The sequence below is a fragment of the Protopterus annectens genome, chromosome 11.part0, assembly GCF_019279795.1.
Source record: "Protopterus annectens isolate FY-2018-M chromosome 11.part0, PAN1.0, whole genome shotgun sequence".
NCBI lineage: Eukaryota > Metazoa > Chordata > Ceratodontiformes > Protopteridae > Protopterus > Protopterus annectens.
The window spans coordinates 1,142,348,430-1,142,371,734 of NC_056745.1; the positions used below are offsets into that span (position 1 = coordinate 1,142,348,430).

At 37.1% G+C, this 23,305-nt stretch overlaps 1 protein-coding gene across 2 annotated transcripts in view; it reads left to right on the forward strand.

Moving 5' to 3' along the window:
• The window catches only part of LAMB4 (laminin subunit beta 4), a 1,139,974-nt gene that overhangs the window by 1,099,266 nt on the left and 17,403 nt on the right, over positions 1 to 23,305 (forward strand). For both annotated transcript variants that reach the window (XM_044088495.1, XM_044088496.1), the window contains 2 exons: positions 2,107 to 2,283; positions 14,266 to 14,419. In XM_044088495.1, the coding sequence (XP_043944430.1) occupies positions 2,107 to 2,283; positions 14,266 to 14,419 (331 nt within the window). The remainder of the gene's footprint in view (positions 1 to 2,106; positions 2,284 to 14,265; positions 14,420 to 23,305) is intronic.

The following is a 23,305-nucleotide window of genomic DNA, read 5'->3' on the forward strand; positions in this document are numbered from 1 at the left end:
ATGAGGCCATGGAAGACATAACAATAATACAGCAAGTAGTTACCAGTCAAACATGAGGCCATGGAAGACATAACAGTAATACAGCAGGTAGTTATCAGTGAAACATGAGGCCATGGAAGACATAACAGTAATACAGCAAGTAGTTACCAGTCAAACATGAGGCCATGGAAGAAATAACAGTAATACAGTATGCAGTTACCAGTGAAACATGAGGCCATGGAAGACATAATAATAATACAGCAAGTAGTTACCAGTAAAAATTCAAGGCATAGAAAAGGAAAACAAAGCAACACAGAACTGCCTATACAAGCAATGAGAGAAATTCATAAAAGCAATAGCTGGAAAGAGCATTTAAAATGTAGGCTGCCAGCAAGAGAACATTCTACCGCATTAATTAAAGACTTAAAGGGAGGGGAAAAATTAAGGGGCAGATTAGGCTATTTTTGATTCTGCTTTTGAAATACAGCCAAAAAGCAGATCACTAAATACTGGTCAAGCAGAGAAAAGACATCAAAGTTGGTACTATTTTCAAAAGAGCATGATTAGGATAACAGAATAAACAAATCATTTCCGCTTATACTGAGGAAAAACACAAGTCTGTATGCTTTTGCATGGCTGGATGTTGCATTACTCTGCTGCAGTCTTGGAGGGTGGTACAGTCTACAACTATCTGAAATATAACAAAACTCTATGGTTGGAGAAAGATGTATAAAAGTAAAGGGGCAAAAATAGAACAGCATTAGTGTCAAGAAGACATGGTACATATGTAGACAGTGAGAGCTAAAGAAAGAGACAACATTAAAAAGGATAATTAAAATTAGAGTTATAGTACATTGATAAGGCAGGAAAGTACTTTAAGATCAAGACAGATAGGCACAGAAAAGGACATATAGGGTCATTTCTGTATGTCCTGAGGTTAGATATGCAACAAGTCATTTCCAGCAAGTTCAGCTGGAGGAGCAAGGCAGCAGTACTAGTCCATGCAAGCATTTTCAGAAAAAAATAAATAGATGGGCAAAGAAGCAGAGTCCAAAACAAGTATAAACAGAGCAGTAAGCAGTGTAATAATTCACAAAAAGTAAAGTTTGTGTACAGAAATTGTAAAAGCAGTTTACCAATACAATCAAGTAACAAGTGTGTCAGTTTGTCAATGCCAGTCCTACTAAGATAATAGGCATTAGATTATATGCTATTAGGAGGGGGTATGTTAAGAAGTTTCTAGAGGTTATGAGGGGGGCATGTTAGTTCGGCCATTACTGCCTCCCTTATCAGAGTCATGGGGACTAACCTAGGGTAAATTTCTGATTTCTCATCCACTGTCAAGGTTATGCTTAAATAGGGTTAGGGATGGACTCTGCTTCACATGGATGGGGGCTCTGTTCCACAGGGATCCTCTGAAACATATATCTGTCTCACCAATGTCTTGTTTATGTCACAAACAAAATTTAAATCTTTGGATCTAGTGGTTGTGATGATGTTCTGCTGATGTGCAAAAGGTCCATCAGAACTGCATCCAATAAATATGGCCGTCCTACCTTCTGTACATTAATATTTCTGCTCATGGGTGTTTCCGTACATTAATCAGCACTGGCATCAACCCCTAATTTCTATGAATTAATCTGTATTGGCATCAACCCCCTTTTTCCAATTTTATATGTATGGTCATTGTCACATCAAGAATGACCATTACCAAGAACCAGTGTTCACACCACTAGGTGGCTAGCCCTGCCATGGTCATTATTACGTACCGCACACACACTCACATCTAAGGCCACTTTAGAATGTATTCTCCACCTACTGTATGTTTTTGGAATAGAGGAGTAAACTGAAGCACCAGGAGAAAACCCATGCGAATATATTGAGGACATGCAAATTCCATACAGAAGGCACCTCAGGTGGGTATCAAACCTGTTGAACCTATTGCTGTGAGATGACAACACTCTTCAACACCACAGTGCCATCCTACTGTCTGTGCATTGATATTACTGCTCATGCCTGTTTACTGATTATCTTTGACAGCTGTATAAGATGGTCTGAACACTTGATACAATGGTACGTTTACTCAGTATCTCTCTAAATAGTAATACTTATCTGATTCTTTTACAGAGCCAAGAAAAGCTAAACGAAACAGGAACTATATTGGATAATTTAATGGACAGTCTCCCTCGCTTGATTCAAGAAATTAACAAGCTGCAAGAAAAGACAACACGTAACCGAGAGTTAGCTGAGAATGCAACAATACAAGCAAATGCATCAATGCAACTGGCAAACGAAACTGACAAAGTAAGTCATGTTCAATGCAGCAATTGTCTTTTAATGCAGATAACATTCAGAGTTAATCTGAGTGGTCAACTGACATTTTTTTTATTCTGATTGGAAAATGTAATTAATAAATAATAAGATTACAAACATATGTTGCATTTTTTGTAGGATTGTTTACATTTCTGTCATTACATCAGATTTTTCTTTAAATATCAACACTGACAAGCGTATATGCAGATTTTTTTTAGTACCCACTTTGCATCATATCAATGACTGTAATGTGACTTTATTAGTAAATTTCTTCTAAAAGTTCCAACTAAAAGCAGCTTTCAGCTTGTCATAAGTCCTCCTTCTACGCCTGCTTATACAAGCTTTACTTCCTTTGAGAATTTCAGCAATGACATATTGAGCGAGATGGAGGTAGGAGCCGAAAGAGGTGAAGGTTTCAGCATTTCTTAAATAAACTATACCATTGAGGCTTAGTACATTAGTAATACAAAGTAAGAAACTGAGGTATCAGTTCTCATGACCTTGTTGGTAATTACACTCCAATATCCATCTTAGCTAAATAATTTATCACCATGACAACTGTAGAGTAGGGGGAAAATAAAATAAAATATGGGCAGGCATTGGTCTTGAAAGCTGATTACATTTTCTCCTGTAGGAAGCTTTCAGTTCTATCTTACTTTTATTATTTTAACTTTATGGCCAGAATTCAGAAACAAGTAGTGTAATGCATAATGTGAAATAGCACTGTGAGTGGTGGCATTCAAGCGTGGGGCTGGTTTACTGGCACATGTAGTGTGAAAACTGCTCAGTCTGCACCATATACAAATGACTGTATAATGACATGGAAATGAGTGGTATTATGCTAATGAAACCAATTCCAAATGCAAATGAAGATAAATAATCCGGAGCAGTTCAGAAATGGTTATAAAAATTACACACCAGGATTCTTTGGGCATCCGATTTGTACACCATCATTTCTGAGTGAACAGGACAGGAGACTACTTTAATATGCTAGAAGTAGCATCTGCAGTAGCCTGACAGCATTTGGTAGGGGCTGTTTTCCCAGCCAGTCAGAGACACTGCACATAATCATCCTCCATATCACCACTTCCATGACAGGGACATTGCTGACCACTATCATGTGCAGAGGGACGCCATACAGCAGCTTGTAGACGTGCCATCCTCATATGGAATCCCATGAGATGCATGCAATACCACTGTGAAGCACTGACTATCCTTGCAATGGGGAACCTCCAGCAGTCAACAAGTGACATGGTGAATGTTTTGCAGGCATCTGCCACAAAAATACTACACTAATTCCTTGAAGTCCTGCTGCACATGTGGTTCCCAAGGATCATAGAGAAGAGAAACACCACTATACTGTCCTTCTGTGAACTACACTGTCTTCTTGAGGTTCTAGGTCCATTGAATGCACCCACATCATTGCCAAGACTTTGCCTGGCCCACATGGGGATCAGAATGTCAACTGACAGGTGGTGTGTAGTGCACATAATATTATATACAATGTCTGTGCAGCATCCGAGCACTTTCCACAGTTCCAGCATCTGGCACATATCTGACCTATAACTGTAATTTGTGCAGGTGATGTCCCACAGGGGCAGCTTATTGGTGATGCCAGATATTCCCTAGAGCCATGGCTCATGACACTAATATAGAGTCCATGGAACATGACTGAGATTACATACCAATCTGCACTGTCAAAGTCCCATTTCAATTGCTTAAATTCCTCTGGGGGTGAGATGCAGTATGATTCAGAGATGTGAGTATATATATATATATATATATATATATATATATATATATATATATATATATATATATATAGATATATATATATATATATATATATATATATATATATATATATATATATATATATATATGTGTGTGTGTGTGTGTGTGTGTGTGGTCTATGCATTGCTGCATGGTCAACATTTGAAATGTTGGGATACTCATAATTGATTCTCATAATATGCAGACTGAAAGACCAAAAAAAAAACAGACTAAGGTACACCAAGTCTGAGAGTGACATTTCTCAGGATATTCCCTTTTCTCCAAGGTATGGCATTCTCAGAGTTGGTATATATAAGTTCTGGGGTTATGGGGAGCTTGCCCCACTCCACATCAGGGGGTGCAGGTAATAAGCTGCCCTCCCCTGCAAAAACGAAGTTTAAAAGAGAAGAACAATATTCAAAATGTATTCTTCACTTGGATTTCTGTCTTTCTGGATGTCACAGTGGTGCAGTGGTTTGCGCTGTCCCCTCACAGCAAGAGGTTCTCCTATATGATTCTCAGTCGGGTGCCTTCTGTGCAGAATCTGCTTGTCCTTCCTGCATTTGTGTGGGTTTCCTCAGGGTGCTCCATATTCCTCCTATATCATATACATGCATCTGGAGCATTTCTCCCAGGCCTCCACTGAAAATTGGCTCGTTCTAAGTCGGACTTTCCTGGTTAACAAATGTTAAATAAATAATATTTTTTTTCAGTGTGCCATTATTCAATGTTATGAGTGCCAGTATTTCAATAGGAAGCCATTCTGCATAACATGGTGATATGCAAACCACTAAAATAAGGGACTGCCATTGAAGGATTGAATAGAACAAAACCCACAGCAGAGAGGTGAGGAATCATTGGAGAAACCAATTGCAAACAAGGCTCATGTGTGGCTGAGACAGCCACAGCACACTCGGAATCTGGCAGAGAAGTGATATCTAGTCTATTATTATGGGATAAAATAAATTTCAACAAAAATAAGACTGATGCATGCTGTACTACACCCAGGCTATATAGTACATTATAGTACAGTGCACTGACTACCCACACTCTGTATCAGACATAACCTAACCCATGTACATAATGGTGAGGGCAGGGTAGTGTTGTCATCATTTGCATGACTGGGGTGGGGCACAGTGTCAGGGCTCGCCAAAGGCTACACAGGTGGAAGTGGGATGGACTATGGATGTAGAAGAGACTGTGTTACATGTCTGAGTGATTATGGAGACCCAGGTATACTGTGCCATAAGGGAGTTGAGCTTCCTGAGGAGGGAGTCTTGCCAAATGTTTCTGGTACTTGCAGGTGTGGATGTGACAGAGGCTGCAGAATCTCAGGTGGGAACGATGCAGACAAGCCCCAAGAGCATTCCGTCTGTGGAATGAGATTATCACTGACACCTGCTGGTAAGGCTAATGTGGAACTTTGTGAATGTGACTAGATGACCATGCCAGTTAGATGACCACCATATATACTATGTCTGCTAGGGTGGCCATCATTCCACACCCATCTGCCCACCAGTTTTTGGTGTCAAGGAGGTAGCACTACATGACCCCAAGGTAATTGCCCTGTTGAGTGTACCCACAGTGGAGAAAGGGGATCAGTGGCCACATGTTAACATCAGCCCTAATACAAAAAGGCAGAAAACCCACATGAAGGCAGCAATGCGTCTGTCCAGTAAGCCAACAAGGTGATCCAGGCATTGCATCACAAATGCTACTCAGTATGGTAATTATCAAGGCCATTGTATTTGTATCATCTTTATATGCCTGGGTCAGCATCCTGCTGATCTGTTGATTATTGTCCATTGTAACACCTTGTTTGGGCACTAATTGTGAGCTATGGTATCAACAGACATAGATAGACTTCTCCCTATTGCTGTCTATGGTAGTGCCAGTATGAGATCAAGTTATAAGGCTTGCATGTTGTGCTGCAAGAAATTACCTATTTTTCCCAATACCTAATGGAAAGGCAGGAATGGCTTCCATAAGCAGCATAGCTGTTTCAGTGGATGTCGCTGGCAATGTGCCCTCCATTTTAACTACTGCTGTTGTCAGACTGTGCCACTGTTAGGCTATCATCATTATCAGGGTCCAGTGCTGCACTGACATTAGTCATGACCTGTTCCTTTGAGAAAGGCCCCTTGACCATTGCAGATGTGAAGGCAGACAGATAAATACCTGTGCGTACAATGGATGATATGTGAAACCTTTCTACACCAGTGATTCAGCATCATTAGAAGAAAAATGGCATGCACAAAATGAAAAGAGAAAAACAGTCATATATTGCCATGCTAGCATCCCAAAAATGCCTGTGGGAGAGAAAGCACATTGTTTAACTGTACGCTTATGGCAGTGATGTGCCACAAGACTTTGGTAGTGACCTAAGCCAATACCAACCAGGTGCATCCCAGACAGAGAAACACAATGTTGCAAATAGCTCTGCCTCTACATCCAGGACTCCACCTGCTATTGACATCACTTCACTGTCACCAGACAGGGACAATAGGAGATCCTCCATGTTGCTGAGGATGGTCAGTGACCATCTTCTCCCTTGTAGAGAGGCCCCATGGACTTTTGCACCAGTTTGCAGTATCATATCAGTGAGCATAGCGTGGACCTCATACTAATTGGCTATAACCATTTACACCTGAAAAAAGGTTGCACTAAGCAACGCATGCTCCTGGAAAGTCCAGTCAGCCTTGTCAGTGCTAAGAATGTACTTTCATGTGCATATAAGGCCTGCATTAGTATCTGTATCTTTGCCTAGGAGAAATTTTCAAACAATTGACACTGCTTTGGTGACATTTATGTTCCTGTACACGAGGACATACACATAGTCAATGCTGGGGCACAAATATGCATACCATCAGCTTTACCAATCCTTCACCCATATGGCCGTAGTGACTGCAACAAGTGCCATAGTTACCATACCTTCTTATCACAAGCCATGTTCCTACAGCACTCCAGTTGGGACATTCTGAGGACAGACCACAATGTACATGCAAGTAACACTGCTGTGTATCCCACAGAAACACCAACAGCCTGAATCAGCTAGCAAGCCTTTATTTCCCACCCTGTACCATTCTGTGTGTACATCAGCTGAACCACTGTAGCAGAGGGCAAGCAGTCCAACACATTCCTCTTTGTATATGTCACCAACCAATGTAGTTACTTCACAATTTTTTGACCTTTAGCCTTTCATCTGCTGCCTATTGATGAATGGACCTATTCTCAGTTCCAGCTTCTCTGTGCTACATATCTACCTGTGTTCAATTTGCTGTTGAGCAGCTCCCTCCTGGACAAAAAAAAAAGATAAATATTCCCTGGCCTGTGTACCCTTACCACAGTTGATATATTGCATTTTTTTCAGAACACTCCAATAATCTTGATTCATTCACATGTAAAGAACACAACTGAGGCTAAGAGCTCAATACTGACCATTTACTTTTGATTATGTTCTTAACTTGTATGGTTCTCCTATGACATTTAATAAGCTATTACATACTTTTGAAACCAAATTGACCAAGCATAGAAAATTACAAATTGAAAATTGCTGTCTTAAAGAATGTATTTGGTTACAACGTGTTCCTAAGGGCCTTAGGTGTTGGAAGTATCCAACTGGGCTCACGTCAGGTTTTGCATTATACAAGGATTTAATCAACCTTTTTTATTATCATGGTTGTGAGTATATGGAACTCCTTATCAAATATAACATCAAGGATATTGACATTTTAGTGCAGGAACTTTACTGATTTGGACAATAAAATTAAGAATGACTTACTATTTAATTTTAAACAAAGGGATTATTATTGCATTTTTGATAGGGTTGAAAATATAATTACCAAGGTTAAGAATAGAAAAGAAAAAAAGCTATTGAGAGACAATACTGATTATGGCAAGGGGCTTGCCTAATATCTCCCCGCAACTATAACAACAACAGGGCTGGGAGAGTGCAAGTCTGTAGCAATATATGTGGTGACAACAACAACATCAGTGTTACCGAGGATGTGGTACCCCTCAGAAGGTAGGAGAGAATAACAATCAGGCATTAAGACCAGTGGGTGACCAATTATGGGGTGAGTCATGGATGGAGTGATACAAAGAATCAGGTTCAACAATGGACCAACAACAGGAGGAAGAGGGTATGAAGTTACAGGATATAAATATAGGTCTAATACGTATTATTTTTAACAATCATGGGGACTTTAAAATATACAACTGCAGTAGTGCAGACAATAATTGTGAATGGGCTAACTTATTTGAAAAGGGCCTCACTTTTATTCCAGCCAGGAGGGCCAAAGTAGACGATGTTTTAAATGATTTAAAATTATATATTAGAAAACTTAATGTATGTCTGTATTTTTTCAAGAATGACAATGGCAACACTTCTTTTTCTGTTGATTGTCATAAACCAAGTGTCTTTAATCCTCCTCTCCACCCTATGATATATTTATTTGAAAAAAAATTGTGAATAGGATATTAGAAAGGTACTAAAAACTGCAACTAGAACTATTATAAGGAATTTGAATTTCCAAGAGCAGGAATTACTACAACATAAATTTATTTATTTATTTATTTGACATTTGTTTACTGTGAAAGTCTGACTGGGTCATGGATTACCCATTTTCAGTGGAATACCGGGAAGAAAAGCTCCAGATACATATGGTTAACAGAATGAAAAACTAGACAGACACAATAATGTCATGACATTCAAGTGCAAATATGAAAACAACAGGACTACTTGAGTAGACCAAAAATCCATTTAATCGAATCCTACTTAACCAAGACTACAACACCGAAACCTTACTTTAACGAACGTTCACATCACTGGAATTTTAATCTGAGAAAGGAGGCAGATGGCCAACATTAAAAAAACAAACATGCAGAAGCATTTCAAACCCACCCAAGTGGAGGCTTCATCCTCCCCCTCCACATCCCTCCTAACTAAATATACCAACTCCTCCAACTGTCTCCTTTCCCAAATTAAAATTCTGGTGATGTAAATGTTCACTAAAGTAACATTTCTGTGTTGACGCCTCAGTTAAGTAATTTTTGATTGAATGGATTTTCAGTCTACTCAAGTAGACCTGAAAACAACACATTAGTTTGACAGAATGAGAACTCAACAGATGTAATAAAGTCATAGTGTTCAAGCATAAATTACATGGAAAGCCTGATAATAGGAAGATGCAGCATTATTTACATAATAGATTATCTATTATATAATATAATATGTTATTATAATATATAATATTAACAATAGCGAAATCAGATTAATGAAGCCTGATAAGGTGGCAGCTTGGTAGTTATGAATTTCAATGATTATGTGGACAAAATGTTTACAACATTGTGCAGTGATACCTATGAGGAGGGCTCCATTCACCAGCAGACTATAGCCTATTTTAAAACTGATACTTTACTATATGATTTCTGGGCACAAGGTCAGATCTCCATACAGGAGTATGATTATTTAAGGGTACAATATCCAAGAAGTGCTACAATATTCAGGATCCCAAGATACATAAAAATGTTGAAGATCCATCATTGTGCCCCAAAGCTAATGTTAAATTGTCCAAAAGGAGTTATACAGCACAATGTATTGATTTTAAAGTTTAAAAAGTAGTGAATAGTGGTACATATCTTTGTAAGGATTTTTGGAACTTTTTAACTGAAGTTTCAGGTGATATGTATAGTGAAGGACTTATTTTTGTAACCATCGATATGGCATTGAATGGATTTATTAATATTTATGCAAGTATAGTGATTTGGAACACAAATATATTATTTTATATAGAAGTTTGATGGAGATAATTTTAAGTAATAATTATATATTTTTTGAGGGACAATTGTTCTGCCAACAAACTGGCATGGCAATGGGGGCAGCATGCACCCTCTTGTTTGCCAATTTAGTAATAGCACATTGGGAAACCATTTTTATATTTAATTCAAGTTTTAATAAGTCATGAAATATGCATGGTTACATTTTTAGACAATATTATTATTTTCTGGGTTGATGCTCAAGACAAACTTAAGGTTTTTTTTAGTTATATTAACTCCACTACAGAATTTTTTTTTATTTATTATGTGTGATTCTCAAAACGAGAGTCATTATTTGGATGTTTTGATTACCAAAAATAAGGAAAGTAAAACATTTGATTCAAACATTTTTGGGAAGTCCACATATTCCAGTTCATTGTTACATTACACAAACTGGCATTCTCACTACCAGAAGAATGCTTTAGTTAAAGGGCAAATGATGAGACTGGCCGGAATGGTATCTCAGGACAAGACATTTATTGAAGAATGTAGTAAGTTAGGTGCAATGTTATTGAGGAGAGGGTGTCTCATTAAGGTTATAAACACTATCAAGGATGAGGTCAGCACTAAGAGACAACAGAAAAACATATTTTCTATTGTTAGGAAAAAGGGAGTTTCATTTAGCAACAAGAAGGATTCAGGAAGTGTTAGGGAATTTGGTAGAGCCATGATCCTTCCCTATAATACAGATTTTTATGCTATAAAGGAGGTTGTATATATAAATATATCTGTATCGATGAACAATTTGAAAAAGTAGATCCCACACCAAAGGTAGTGTATAAGAAGGATGTATGTTATAAAAATCTCTTGGAAAGATGTTATGTTCCTTGTTGGCATCCAGGAATTAGAGCATGTGAATGTTGTAAGCAATGTAAAAATATTTTGGAAGGTGACAGATTCTACATATAAGGTTTCAGGGACATCCACATTACACAAAGACACAGTTGCTATAGTAGCAGAGTGGTGTATATAGCACAATGTGTTGAATGTCCCTGCTTCTATGCTGGAAAAACTGAAAGAATGTTAAAAAAAAATTATGTATCAGCACACTTATGATATTTCAAAGAAAAATGATGGCAATACTTTGTTCAAACATATTAAGACACATAATGGTCACAGTTTTAAGTTTTACATTGTTGATAGTATTGAACACGACATGGTGAGGGGGGGCTTGTAGGAGGACTGATTAGAAATTAAGGAGTTTAAATTACAGTTAAAAACTAATTCAACAGACAGTTTTGGTTTGGATGAAGTAACTTCCATAGGTAGTATATTGAAAGTAAGGTAATTTGGCTAAATTAGGGGTTTAGTTATTTATAGATTTTGTTCTTAAATTTTTATATTTTAAATCTTAATCAAGCTTTCTATCACATTTGCATTGGGGGTGCATTTTTTGTCTTATTGTATGTGGCTGTATATAAGGATATTATAACATCTTGACATGAAAGAGTTAAAATATTCATGTACCAATTATTAATATTAATTTTTTTATTACTAGGGAGGAGTTTAGGCTATTTAAGGAGTGATGTCACTTAGCCTGTTATTCTGAAGAAGTTCCATTTTACCAGGGACAAAAGACCCTAATTTTTTACATTTGTGTATGTTGTATGTATGCTCAGTATTGGGCACCTGTCTTTCTTATCTAATAAAGAAGTGGTGGTGTGTTCCCTGCTGTCCGCTTTCTTGAACTGAGTGCATAGAGGGATTGTTGGTATATAATATTTAATACTATATCCAACTACTGGAGTATTATATTGATTCTGTTACTTATGAATTGTATCATAATCAGAAAAAGAATAACAGAGTTTACCAAGATTGTCACATTCAGACACAATTTTATTAGATACGAGTATTGAATTCAAATAGTCTCTGTTCAAACTGATTAGTCATCTTATCTAAATCCTTTGAAAATTCTTATTTTTACCATTTAGATGACTGTCTCTTAAAAACTGGCTTCAGATTATATTATTATATGTATGCGTTGGGTACATGCTTTCAGAATGTAGATATTGTTTCACCTACACATCTTTCATATACATTTTAGTATCATTTCTTCCGCTTTCTAAATATATAGTCAAAACCAAAAAAGAGATTTCAGTAGTAGTTATTTTCATTTCAAAAGAGAGGAACACAGTTGAGCCTTGCAAGTACTGAATAAAACTCTCCTAAATATGTATTATTGCCAGTCCATACTATAAAATTATCAACTACAAAGTGTTTATAAAAATGTTTGCTATATATATACTATTTAAATAAAAAATATTAAGTTCCCCCTACCCCACAGGGCCAGGTTTGTATTTGTATTAGCTACAGGAGTACTCATTGCTATATCTAACTTATGATGAAAATAAAATCTCTCCATTAAAAAAAAGCACATTATTACAAAGTACGACCTCTAACAACATGCACTAAGTTTAAATTGCCCTTCCCAACATTGTACTATATAAGTACAAATGATCTCTGACTGCCTGTTTGCCATAACTACTTGGAATTACAGTAAATAATTGCTGTCAAAAGTAACCAATATTGCATTACTTAAATCAGCACTCTAGTACCATAAGGTGCAGTTTGTCAAAAGCATATGTTGGTCAACAGATGTTATAGAGATTCAATGATCAGTTGTTGATATATTAAATGGAGGGGTCAATGTCTGTTGCACAGCTCCCTGAATGAAGGGGTGGTGGGCTTTTTCTCCATGCAAAGTACATGTACATTCACTCAGATTGAACAACATTTTCCATTGGGCCAGATTCTGAAAGACTTGTTGTCATTGTAAGTTACTTATTCCAGTATAAGGACTATCTATAAAAAATGCTTACACTGGATTAAGTCACTTACACTAAAAGCAAGTATTTTGGAATCAGGCCATCTACCTCTGTTCAGCTTAGGGAATGGTGTGTAAGGACATTTTCATGTGCTGTTCAGTGACGCTTGTGGTGAAAATAGTAGTGTGTTTAGTGGTTAAGGTGTGATTGTGCTGCTGAGGTCCAGGAACATTAGTTCATTGCCTAGGAGGCATAGAAAGCATTGGAAGGGACTTTTTGGGACATCAGCTTATGTAGGTTTGGTTCAGGGGTGTGATATAGTGGCATAGATCTGTAGTGAGCACTGATAACATAGGTACATCAAGAACATGACAACTTTGCCAGATCAAACATTTATCTACAATCATCACAAGTGGATTTTGTGTCAAGTAACAGTAAAGGGTAGTCAGTGAGCATGTAGCGTTTCTTACATTGTATCAAAGTGCTCAACACAAGTAGGCTAGCAACAGGAGGAGGAAAGGCATACTGTGCCTCCATGGTTTATGGAATTCAGACAGGGAGATTAGCACAGAATTTTTTAGGTAGTATGCTAACGATGATGTAACAATACTATCTCAAATGCATAGCTGACATTTACAAGATATAGTAATTGTAGTCTGATATAATGCAGAAGAGTAGTACAGAGCCAAAATGGACAACCACTAACAATGTTCTCAGTTCTATACGTAAACAATGGCATAAGTATTGTAAACTTACCAAGTATTATATTACAGTCATGACTCATGCAACAGCCACAGGAACCATAAAAAATAACAACACAGGGGTATAGGCATGGGTGCACAGTTTATGGCTCAATGCTGCAGGCTGGTACTTTAAGTGGCGCTAACTGAAGGGTGTATTTTAAGATGAGCTCAACCAACTAGAGAAGAATGGATGCTCACTAGGTGCCATGTAGTGTGATTTAATGTGGTTGCTGCTTTTTACAGCTTTAAAAGAACATCAGAAAATAAATTCAACAGAAAGCAAAAAGTAGCACTGTTATAAAAAAAACTACATCAGTATGCATCCCACTGCAGCACCAACTCAGTGCCACCAGCCACAGCAACTTTCGCAATCTAGGTGAGGACTTAAATAAGTGTGCAGGCTGGTAGGTAAGGGTCTAAGGAAGACTACATTGATTTAAAGCAAATACATGTGATTACGGAGAGCACAGTTCCTTCCACTGTGCTTTCAGAACAAAAGTAATATAGCTGCTATGCACATAGAAACTGCACCAGTACTGATTTCCTTTTGAAAACAAGTCATCGGCATTCAGTTCCTTGGCAACTTGTGATTCAGGTATTTGATACTCAGAGAATTTAACCTTGACCGCGTATATATTATATTGAGTATTTGACCCTTACAGGCTGGAAATGCTGGGGCAAATTATTTTACCTGCCAAGACTTTTTTAGCAAACTTTAGGATGATCTAACTTAGTTCGTTGAGCTATAATAAATGCAGTTCCTACTAAATAAGCATATTAGTTGATCTCACTATAATAAATATGCTGTAAAGTGTTATATTTTGTTTCAAGCATTTAAATGAACTATCTGAACATAAATCCTCTGTTTGTCATAGGAATTTCAGACTCTAGAAGACCAATTCAATATTCTGTTAAAAAAGTTGAACCGAAGTCAAATACCAAAAGAAGTACTAGAAAGAATACAGCTGTTAAAAAATGAAACTGAGCAACTGACAAAAGGGGTTGAAGAAAAGAACAGAAGACTTACAGGTAATCAAACATCAACAATTCTACTCTTTCTGAAAATAAATTAATATTTTTTTTCTTGAGTAGTTGCAGTCATAATCACATTGCCTCATGCCCAGCAGAAGGTAAGAGTTTGTTTATTCATTCTGCCCAACATATGCAACCGGTATCCCACAGGTACTCCTTGCTGCTTTGCCTCACATCTGCAAATATCAAATGCCATCATAAGACAGTTTGTTGTCTTCCTTTCTTCCACAGCTATTGGCATTCTATGCACTGCATCTACCACTATTTTCTGTAACATAATACTTCCTGGGTCAAGACTGAAACTAGCTCTGTCTATAGCTGGTGGCCCCTCCTTCTTCTCTTCCCATCCTTTCTCCTATGCTTTGTTTCTCTGCTACAATCTCCCGTCATTATGCTATGTACTCATTGGGTCTATATTATCCGATCGAAACACAAAAACCACGAACACCATTTGGGCGACACCAAATGGTCGAAAACGTAAAATGTCGCACTCATAAATGGAAATCGCTGTAGGGAAATTCTTCCTTTCACTTCAATGTAGTGCAATCTCATAGTTGGAATATTTAAGTGGGGGGGTGCTGGAGGCACAACCCCCCACAAGGGGGGTGCAGGGGGGCTTGCCCCCTGCATAAAACAGTTAGTTAGACATTTGGTTTTGTAGTTTTGTTTCCAGATTCAATATTTCCGGTTTTCGCTCATTTGGTGTTGCTCAACATGCATTCACTGCTTTCGTCTTTCGTTCTCATAATATAGACCCATACTCATATCATATACCCTTTCCCTTCTACCTTTAAGTGAGCTCAGTCTGGGTTTCCACAGTATCTCTGCATAGCTTCTACCTTTATTCCCCCTTATCATTCCTTATTGCTTTCTCTGATCTCTGTCAGTGTTATTTCTTTATTCCTGTCATGTGTCTAGAACCTCCAGAACTGCATGCAGTATTCCAGCTATGGCCCTGCTATGGATGAGTGTTATAAGATATACTCTTTGTTTCTGGAATAAATTTCCCTAACGATACACTTCAGCATTCTCTTAATCCTGCTAACCATCTCCATTTCATTTTGCACCAATGATTCATTGGCTATATCTGCAAATACTTCCTCTGTTCCAGACGTACATTCTCATGCCAGCCACAGGCATGTTAAAATATGGTGGTTCTGTCTGAACGTTTATCAAAATAAAGCTTATAATATTTGAAGCACTTTTCTAAATTCACTGAGTCTCTCAGCTTCATACAGCATGCAGACTGTTTGCCTAAAGGAAAATTAAAATGCATTTAAAACATAATCCTCACTATGCACTTCATAAAACTAATTTATGATGGGTTATTTACCGTATTATGCTGGGTATATAAGGGTGTTTACACCTAACATAATGACAGACATGAAAGTTTGCAGTCAAAAAAGAAGGGGTCTCTGGTAAGTGCAATGCCAAAGAAGTTTTCAGTTCATTTGAGAAGATGGTATGAAAGAGCCCCTGTGCTGATAATGCCTAGTAGCTCCTCGGGCGATTCACAAATATGTCAGGAGTCATAACACAATACCAGTGCTGTAAATTGCTCTGAGACATTCATGAATACACTGATCTGAGATTGTGGGTACCAAGTAACCAGACATGTCATCTAAGTACAGTAACTATGATTGTCCTGCCACTGACATAGTGCAATATCTTGCCACTCACCCATGTTCTATTTGCAGCATTACTAATTACCATTGCAGTGCATAACTATTCACCTGTTGCTATGAGTAACACTATTTTGCAGCTCTGACAATGTACTTATGAACATATAATCAGTTGTGTTTATATATTGGCCACTTACATCTTATGTAAACAAATGTTTCAGCGTGGCCCGCTTTCCATCCTAACAAAGAATAGACAGCTCTGGCTAGACTGTTGGAAAGAATGACCATCGGCAGCCCCACTACCAGACAATACAAGCCTAACATTATTCCATCAGGGATTTATTATGTATAACCCAAGGCCTCAATTACATGGAATGGCAAGTAATAAATGAACAAGGTTTCAACTCATCAGTTTACGCTCACCAGCTTTCAGCTTGATGATTGGTGTTCAGTGATGACAATCATTATTTCTGTATTTTCTACTAGCCTGTCCATAGTCATACATTGTGTGGGGGCTGTTTTCCACAATTTTGTGACCATGATTTAGTATAATTACATAAGAAGGTATTTAGATGAGGTTTCCTTCATGTAGGAGTGCAGGGGGCCTCGCCCCCTTAAAACACATTTTTTTCATTCTTTCACTGAGATGAAGCTTCAAGTTTCACCAAAAATGCCACTTTGGGCAGAGTGAGAATAACCTATAATGTAGAAAAAAGAAGTCAGTGAAAAAGGCACTCTACGAAGAACAGGTGTGACTCAATTTTTTTGAACACTTATATAAAGCAGAGAAGTGGAGGAATAAAGTAAAAGCACAAATAGAAATACTTATGAAAAACTTAAATATGGCAAGGTTAGAAGTACATGAGCCTCAGCAATTAACAGTTAAGACAGGAGATGAGACAGAAATGCTGATGTATAACCAGTAGTCTCCAAGAATAGATGACATTCCAGTGGAAGTTTGGCAGCTAGAAGGGAAGAAAGTGATAACGATCCAGAAGGTTTTGTTTAACCTATTTTAAAAGGAGGGATGGTACCAACTTCCTGGAAAAATAGCTGTGGTGGCTGTAATACCTAAAGAAAATAAAGACCCATCAGATCCAGCTTTAAATAGGCCCATTTCATTTTCAAACCATGATTATAAAGTGTGTGTGTTATGTCTATATTGGCTAAAAGAATGGAAAGATGATGCCAAAGTTGATAGCTATGGATCAATGTGATTCTGTGGAGGGGAGGCAAACATTTGACAGCATTAATAGAACAATGATGATACAGAGGAAAGCAGAATGTAAGAAAATGCCACCGTTGCTAGTGGATCTTGATGCAGGGAAAGCATTTGACAGAGTAATTTGGAATTTTATGAGTAGGGCAATCAAAACATTTGTATTTCCTGATACACTACTAAGATAACTAGAAGGATACATGAGGGATCGAAAGTAAAATTAAAGTGGGAGGGTTCCTCTCAGATAGGCTGAGTCTAAACAGAGGAACTAGACAGGGGTGTCCTCTTTCCCTTTTCTTATTTGCATTACATTTGGAACCATTAGCAAAAGAAAATAAATGAGTCAGAAATTTGAGGATAAAATTGGTATGGTGTTCAAGAAAAGTTGTCTTTATTTGCTGATGATATTATTTTTGTACCTGATAGAAACAGAACAGGACATATCAGTGTTGTGGAACATTCTATGACAGTTCAATTTTTTGTAGTATATAAAGTTAATGAAGATAAAATAAATGTGACAGCTATAAACTATATGCCCACACATGAATTGGTTCAGCAATACCCATATTTATTGGAACATGATAAAATGAAGAATAAGGGAGTATGGATTAGAAAAGATTCTGTTATAGCAGCTAAAGATATGTTGGAAGATCCTAAACACAAGATAATACAAAAACTGAGAAACTGGAAGCTCCTACCTACAAATATGGATGCAAGCAATAAAAATGTTTTTAATCCTTTCAGTTTTATATACAGGTCAGGCATACTATCAACCTGATATGAAGTTGTGGATAGTAATTAATAAATAATTAAAGGATTTTATCTGCGAGGGGAAAAGGGCTAGAGTCAAGTGGGATAAGTTGATCTTCCAAATAAAATTAAGATGTTTGGAATTGCCTGATTTGAAGGGGGATATTTCAGAGTTACCCTGTTAAGATTCTTATACATAACACAAGAGGAAAGCTACAATTCAAAGTGGAAGGGAATGATGATGAAGTGTGTGTGTGGGGGGGGGGGTGGTAATTCAAAAAAATAAGAAAAGAGTGGGATTGTGGATGCAGATCCTTAAGGAGAATAACAATAGTCATACAGAATATTAAACGCTGGTTTACAAAGTCCATTGAACATGTGGGAGAAACAGACAAATGTAGGTTTTATAAAACCGAATTGGAAACAGTCACACACCTTGTTGCTGGTTGTGACATACTAATGGCAGAAGGACAGTATACTGAAAGGCATAATAATGTAGCAAGATTGTTACACTGGGGATGGTGCAAACATTATGGTATTGAAGTGGCTGAAAAACACTGGAAACATGAGCCACAAAGCATTATAGAAAATTATGATTTCTACATCACATGGGATTATCCATTACCAACAGTTCAAAAGATAGATGCTAGAAAACTGGATATACTGGTCTATGAAAAGAAGACAAAAGTACCATTGATCATTGAAATCGCCACACCCAGTAACAGAGAGACACAATGTCATAAAATATTAGGATTTGCAGGCAGGAATTAGAGCAATGTGGAAGAAAGATACCCAGACAGTCCATAGTAGTAGGAGCAATGGGTCTTATAAAAAAATAGCTACAGTCGTATTTAGACATGTTACCAATACATGTAACTCCGTACGAATTGCAGAAGGAAGCATTACTGGGCACATTGCAGGTGCTGCGAAGAGCACTTCTGGCTGACATCAAAGATTGAAATAATACTAATTTCATGAAATTTAATACTACATTGACTTAGGAATGCTATCCATTCCCATCTTAGTATAAGAAACCCAAAAGATTTGGAGAAATTAAAAAGACAGACTATTATAGTCATAAAGTAGCAAAAATATACTAAGAACTAAGCCAACATGGCAATAGAGAATGGAGATTCTGCAATAGGGATGACTGTAATTAGGGGTACAGAGAATAGGAAGGAGGGCCTGGAATTTTCTGGAGGAAGCTGGAAAAGGAACCAAAGTATTGTGAACAAATATTTAGAGAAAGGAAAGGTATTAGAACAGGAAGAGGCCAAAAGGATCCCTATCAGTTGATTGAGTTTTCAGAAACTTGAAACTGATATGGTTTGAAAATCCGAAGCTTTTGAATGGAGATCATGGTACAATGTAGATCAGGAAATCTACCCTTTTCCTCACTGTAGTGTGATCTTGTAGTTGGTATATGTAATTTGCAGGGGGTGCAGTGGGGCTTGCCCCACTGTAAAAATGTAAAAAGGGTAGATTTTTGTGGGGGGTGATTTTTGATATTTGAGTTTTCGGAAACTCGATCATATGGTCTCGACCACATGAATTTCAAGTTTCTGAAAACTTGATCATCTGACATAGACCTAGCCAAGAAGACATTTGGATTTCAGGCTAGTAATTGCCTTCACGATCAGGGATGGACTTCAGAATATAGACAAAGAGACAGAGATAGGGGAACCCTAAATGAAAGACCTGTACTGGTTGAGTTTTTATTGAATCTAGAACAGAAGCTCCTTTTGAAAAGAGATAAATAGTAGAGCACATTGCACGATAACCATAGGAATCAATCAGAGAAGGTCAGAAAAGATTGAGAAGAGAGATAAGCAATTCACAAAGAAACAATGGGAGGACATATTTATGGCTCCCAGATATGCAACAAAATCTAGACAATTTAGGATCTTTGCCTGGAAGTGTTTACACAGGTACTTTTATATCCCAGGCAGACTCCAAATAATGTTTCCTCAGGTAGATGGCAAATGTTGGAGGTGTGATGGGGATGAAAGAGGTCGCTGTGAGCATATGTTCTCTGAGTATAATGACTTGGCAGACTTTAAAAATTCCATACAGTGTACTTTGTCAGGAATACTGGGTGAACAATTGAATTTAACTAAGGAAATAATTTTTTTATTTATTTATTTTTTTTAAGCTAGGATACAGGATCTGAATTGTCTCTACATGGTAAAGCCTTGTTAAATTTGATTCTAGTGGCTGTGAAAAAAACAATTACTAGAAAATGGAAATCGAAGTCTAAGCCAATTAGTGTAAAGTAGTGGACATTGTAACTGAGATAAAAGAACAGAAAGTGTTTTTTTTAGAAAGGGGTAGGAGTAAATTACATAGAAAAATGGAAATTGTAGGAACAATACACTAAAAAAAATGTTTTGGAGAAGGAATAAGGTTTATGAGAAGGATGGAACTGAACAGTTTATGTAATGTTGCTTTCATTATATGGCCTAGAACAATACATGTGATTTATAATGTTTGTAAATGTGAACTTGTTAAAATGACTTAATTATTTTTTATAAAAATGTAAGTTTGCCTGTGATACAAGTGATAATTCAACGAAGGTGTTTAAAAAAAGTGTGACTCCCTCTATGACTTTCAAGGTTTCAGCTAGTCTAGCAGCAGACATCCAACTTGCTCATGTTAGCCTGCACTCTTTGGCAAATTTCAATGTCATCTATCAATTTAATATGTGCAGAACATAACTATGTAAATCCTGCAAATTTGTGGAAGCCAATGCTTGTTTATCATGGGCAACAAATACCAGTGAAGCACAACAACAGCTGCTTTCTTAAACAGTCATGGAAACAGGAGAAATTGATGGAATGCAGATCTCAGAAGTACTTTTGTTAGGCTTACGCTGTCAGCTAAATGACTGATAACATTATTTATAGTTGATAAAGAGTGAAGACAATAATGTGACTGATATTTCAGTCTCAAATTATTTTTTTAGCCTTTTTGGAGCTAATGTGGGTAAATCACAGAAAAGAGTTTGTAAATTAGATAAGATAATATTGGGAGTGAAGAGCTCTGGCAGATATATAACATAATTGTTACTGCTATATAAAAACAACAGGCAATATTTTCACAAAGAATGTCATACATATCCAGTGGCCATTTCTAACCTATTTCTCACATACATTCAACTGATACATTGAAATCTCCCAGACTCGGTAACATACTATACTATCTACCTTCATGTGATTACATTTCTAATTCAATATGCCTAATGATGAGGCACTCGCATTTCTGTCACTTGGTATTTTTTTTTTTTTTCTGGGGTTCCATATAGGAAATGAATGTCCTTAAAGTGGAGCCTGCAGAACTTGAATTCTAGCTTATAGTGCTGGGAATAATGGAATTACACCAGTAGGTAATACCTCCAAGTAATCAGCCAAAAGTCCTGCTAGGAATGACTGCAGCTGACCTACACTGCTTAGCTATGCAGTCTTTATTTCTTTCTTTCTTTCTTTATTTATTTGCTTATTTATTTGGTACTTTATGAAAGGGTTAGACTGTGTACCTTTATCAAAGATCATTTAAATATACAGTAAAGTGATGGAGTATACGTTAGTAACATACAAATCATTAGTGTACAAAATATGAGGGTTTGGCAAGTTTGGATATAGACAGGGAATGTGTGACTAGATGATTACAAACAGCACCAACATTAACAGAAGCAACATATTTAATGAAATACTCCAAGCGCATCAATTTACCAGTTTCTCTCCACCTTTTCCTGCTCTCCAGTGTCTGCCATCTACTACCAAAATAAGTATCCTTTGCTTGGAAACTGTTTCAGTGGGTTCTTAGGAAGTATCTGATAATAGATAGTAGATATCAGTCCCTGTAGGACAACATCATTCTTTTTCTTTCTGGCCATTTCCAAATGGCTGTCCCCTGCAAAGATTTTATTCATATAGACAGAGCAGAAATTATCTTGTTTCACTGCCCACAGTTCAGCATCATTTGCACATACAAGTATCTTCATCTGAGTACCAACACAGGATAACTATATACAAGGTTTGAACAAAATAGTTGATACCATCTCTAAACTGGAATAATTTGGTAACCACTAAGAGAAACAGCAGAAACCAAATGTGCCTTTTTTGCAAGTAACCTTTTGTTCAGGATGTTAAACTACAAGATAGTTCTAGTGCAAAGTGAGTTAAAGCTGCTAGAATGAATATCGTGTATATGACAAAATGATTTTCCCATTTGTGTACAAATATAGGACATTGTCTGTTTAAGAGTAAGCCTGTACCATAATGCAGTGCAAGTACTGAGCTGTTAAGCAATTGGATGTGAGATGCTGAAGTGTTACAATAATTCATGCATTGATGCCATGTTATTTGTAATAATGCCTGCTCACAAATTGTGTTCTTCCACACTTGGGCTGCTAGAAGTTATAAGGGTTAAGCTTGATTCATCAGGAGAGTGCTTTTTGGCACATCAAGAACTATGCATTTGGAACTTCCTGCCAGGGTGACTGAGTTCAATTCCTGTGCCTGATGGTTTCAAGTGCTCTCTCAAAACCTACCATTTTGACTAGATCTTTTGGGGCTGGCTGCTTCTGCAATATTAATCCTTTATTCTTATCTGTTTGTGTATGCTTATTTGATTTATGCCTCATCATACTGAGTGTGTTATTAGGCACTAAAATAAATACAAATATGAATTTAAATACACACAGGTTAATATGTTTTTCTGTGATAGCGCCAATAGAACAGAGCGTTCAGTATCTTCATGGTATTGTAGACATAAAAAACATGCAGCAAAGGGAGATCTGAACTGTCTTGGAAAGGGTGGTCATGAGTGCAGGTTGGGCAACAGTGGTGTCCTTACTACATGACCACTCAGAGACGGCCATAACTGTATGTCTCTTGTTAATACAACTGCAAGTTTAGCAGGGATTATTAAGAATATTCTTCTGGTATTGATTCCACAAGTCTCCATTTGCCTACTGTATAACTCTAAGAAAGTCACTTAACCAGAGCTTCTAGGTCATCCTTAAAAGTGGCATTTCTGACTACTGGATTTACCTGAATAACAAGTAAAAAATATATATAAATAATACAGTGGTATGACATTTCTTTTAATGGTCATCTCAGTGGGTGGCAATAGCCCTATGGTTATATCATTGTAAGTGACTATGCCCAGTACATCACTGTAGGCCATGCAGAAACCTTCTTAGCATTTGCTTGAGCCATGTATATTTAAAAGAAGCATGATGAATACCCAATATGAAATCACATAACATTTATTTATTTTTTTTATTTTTTT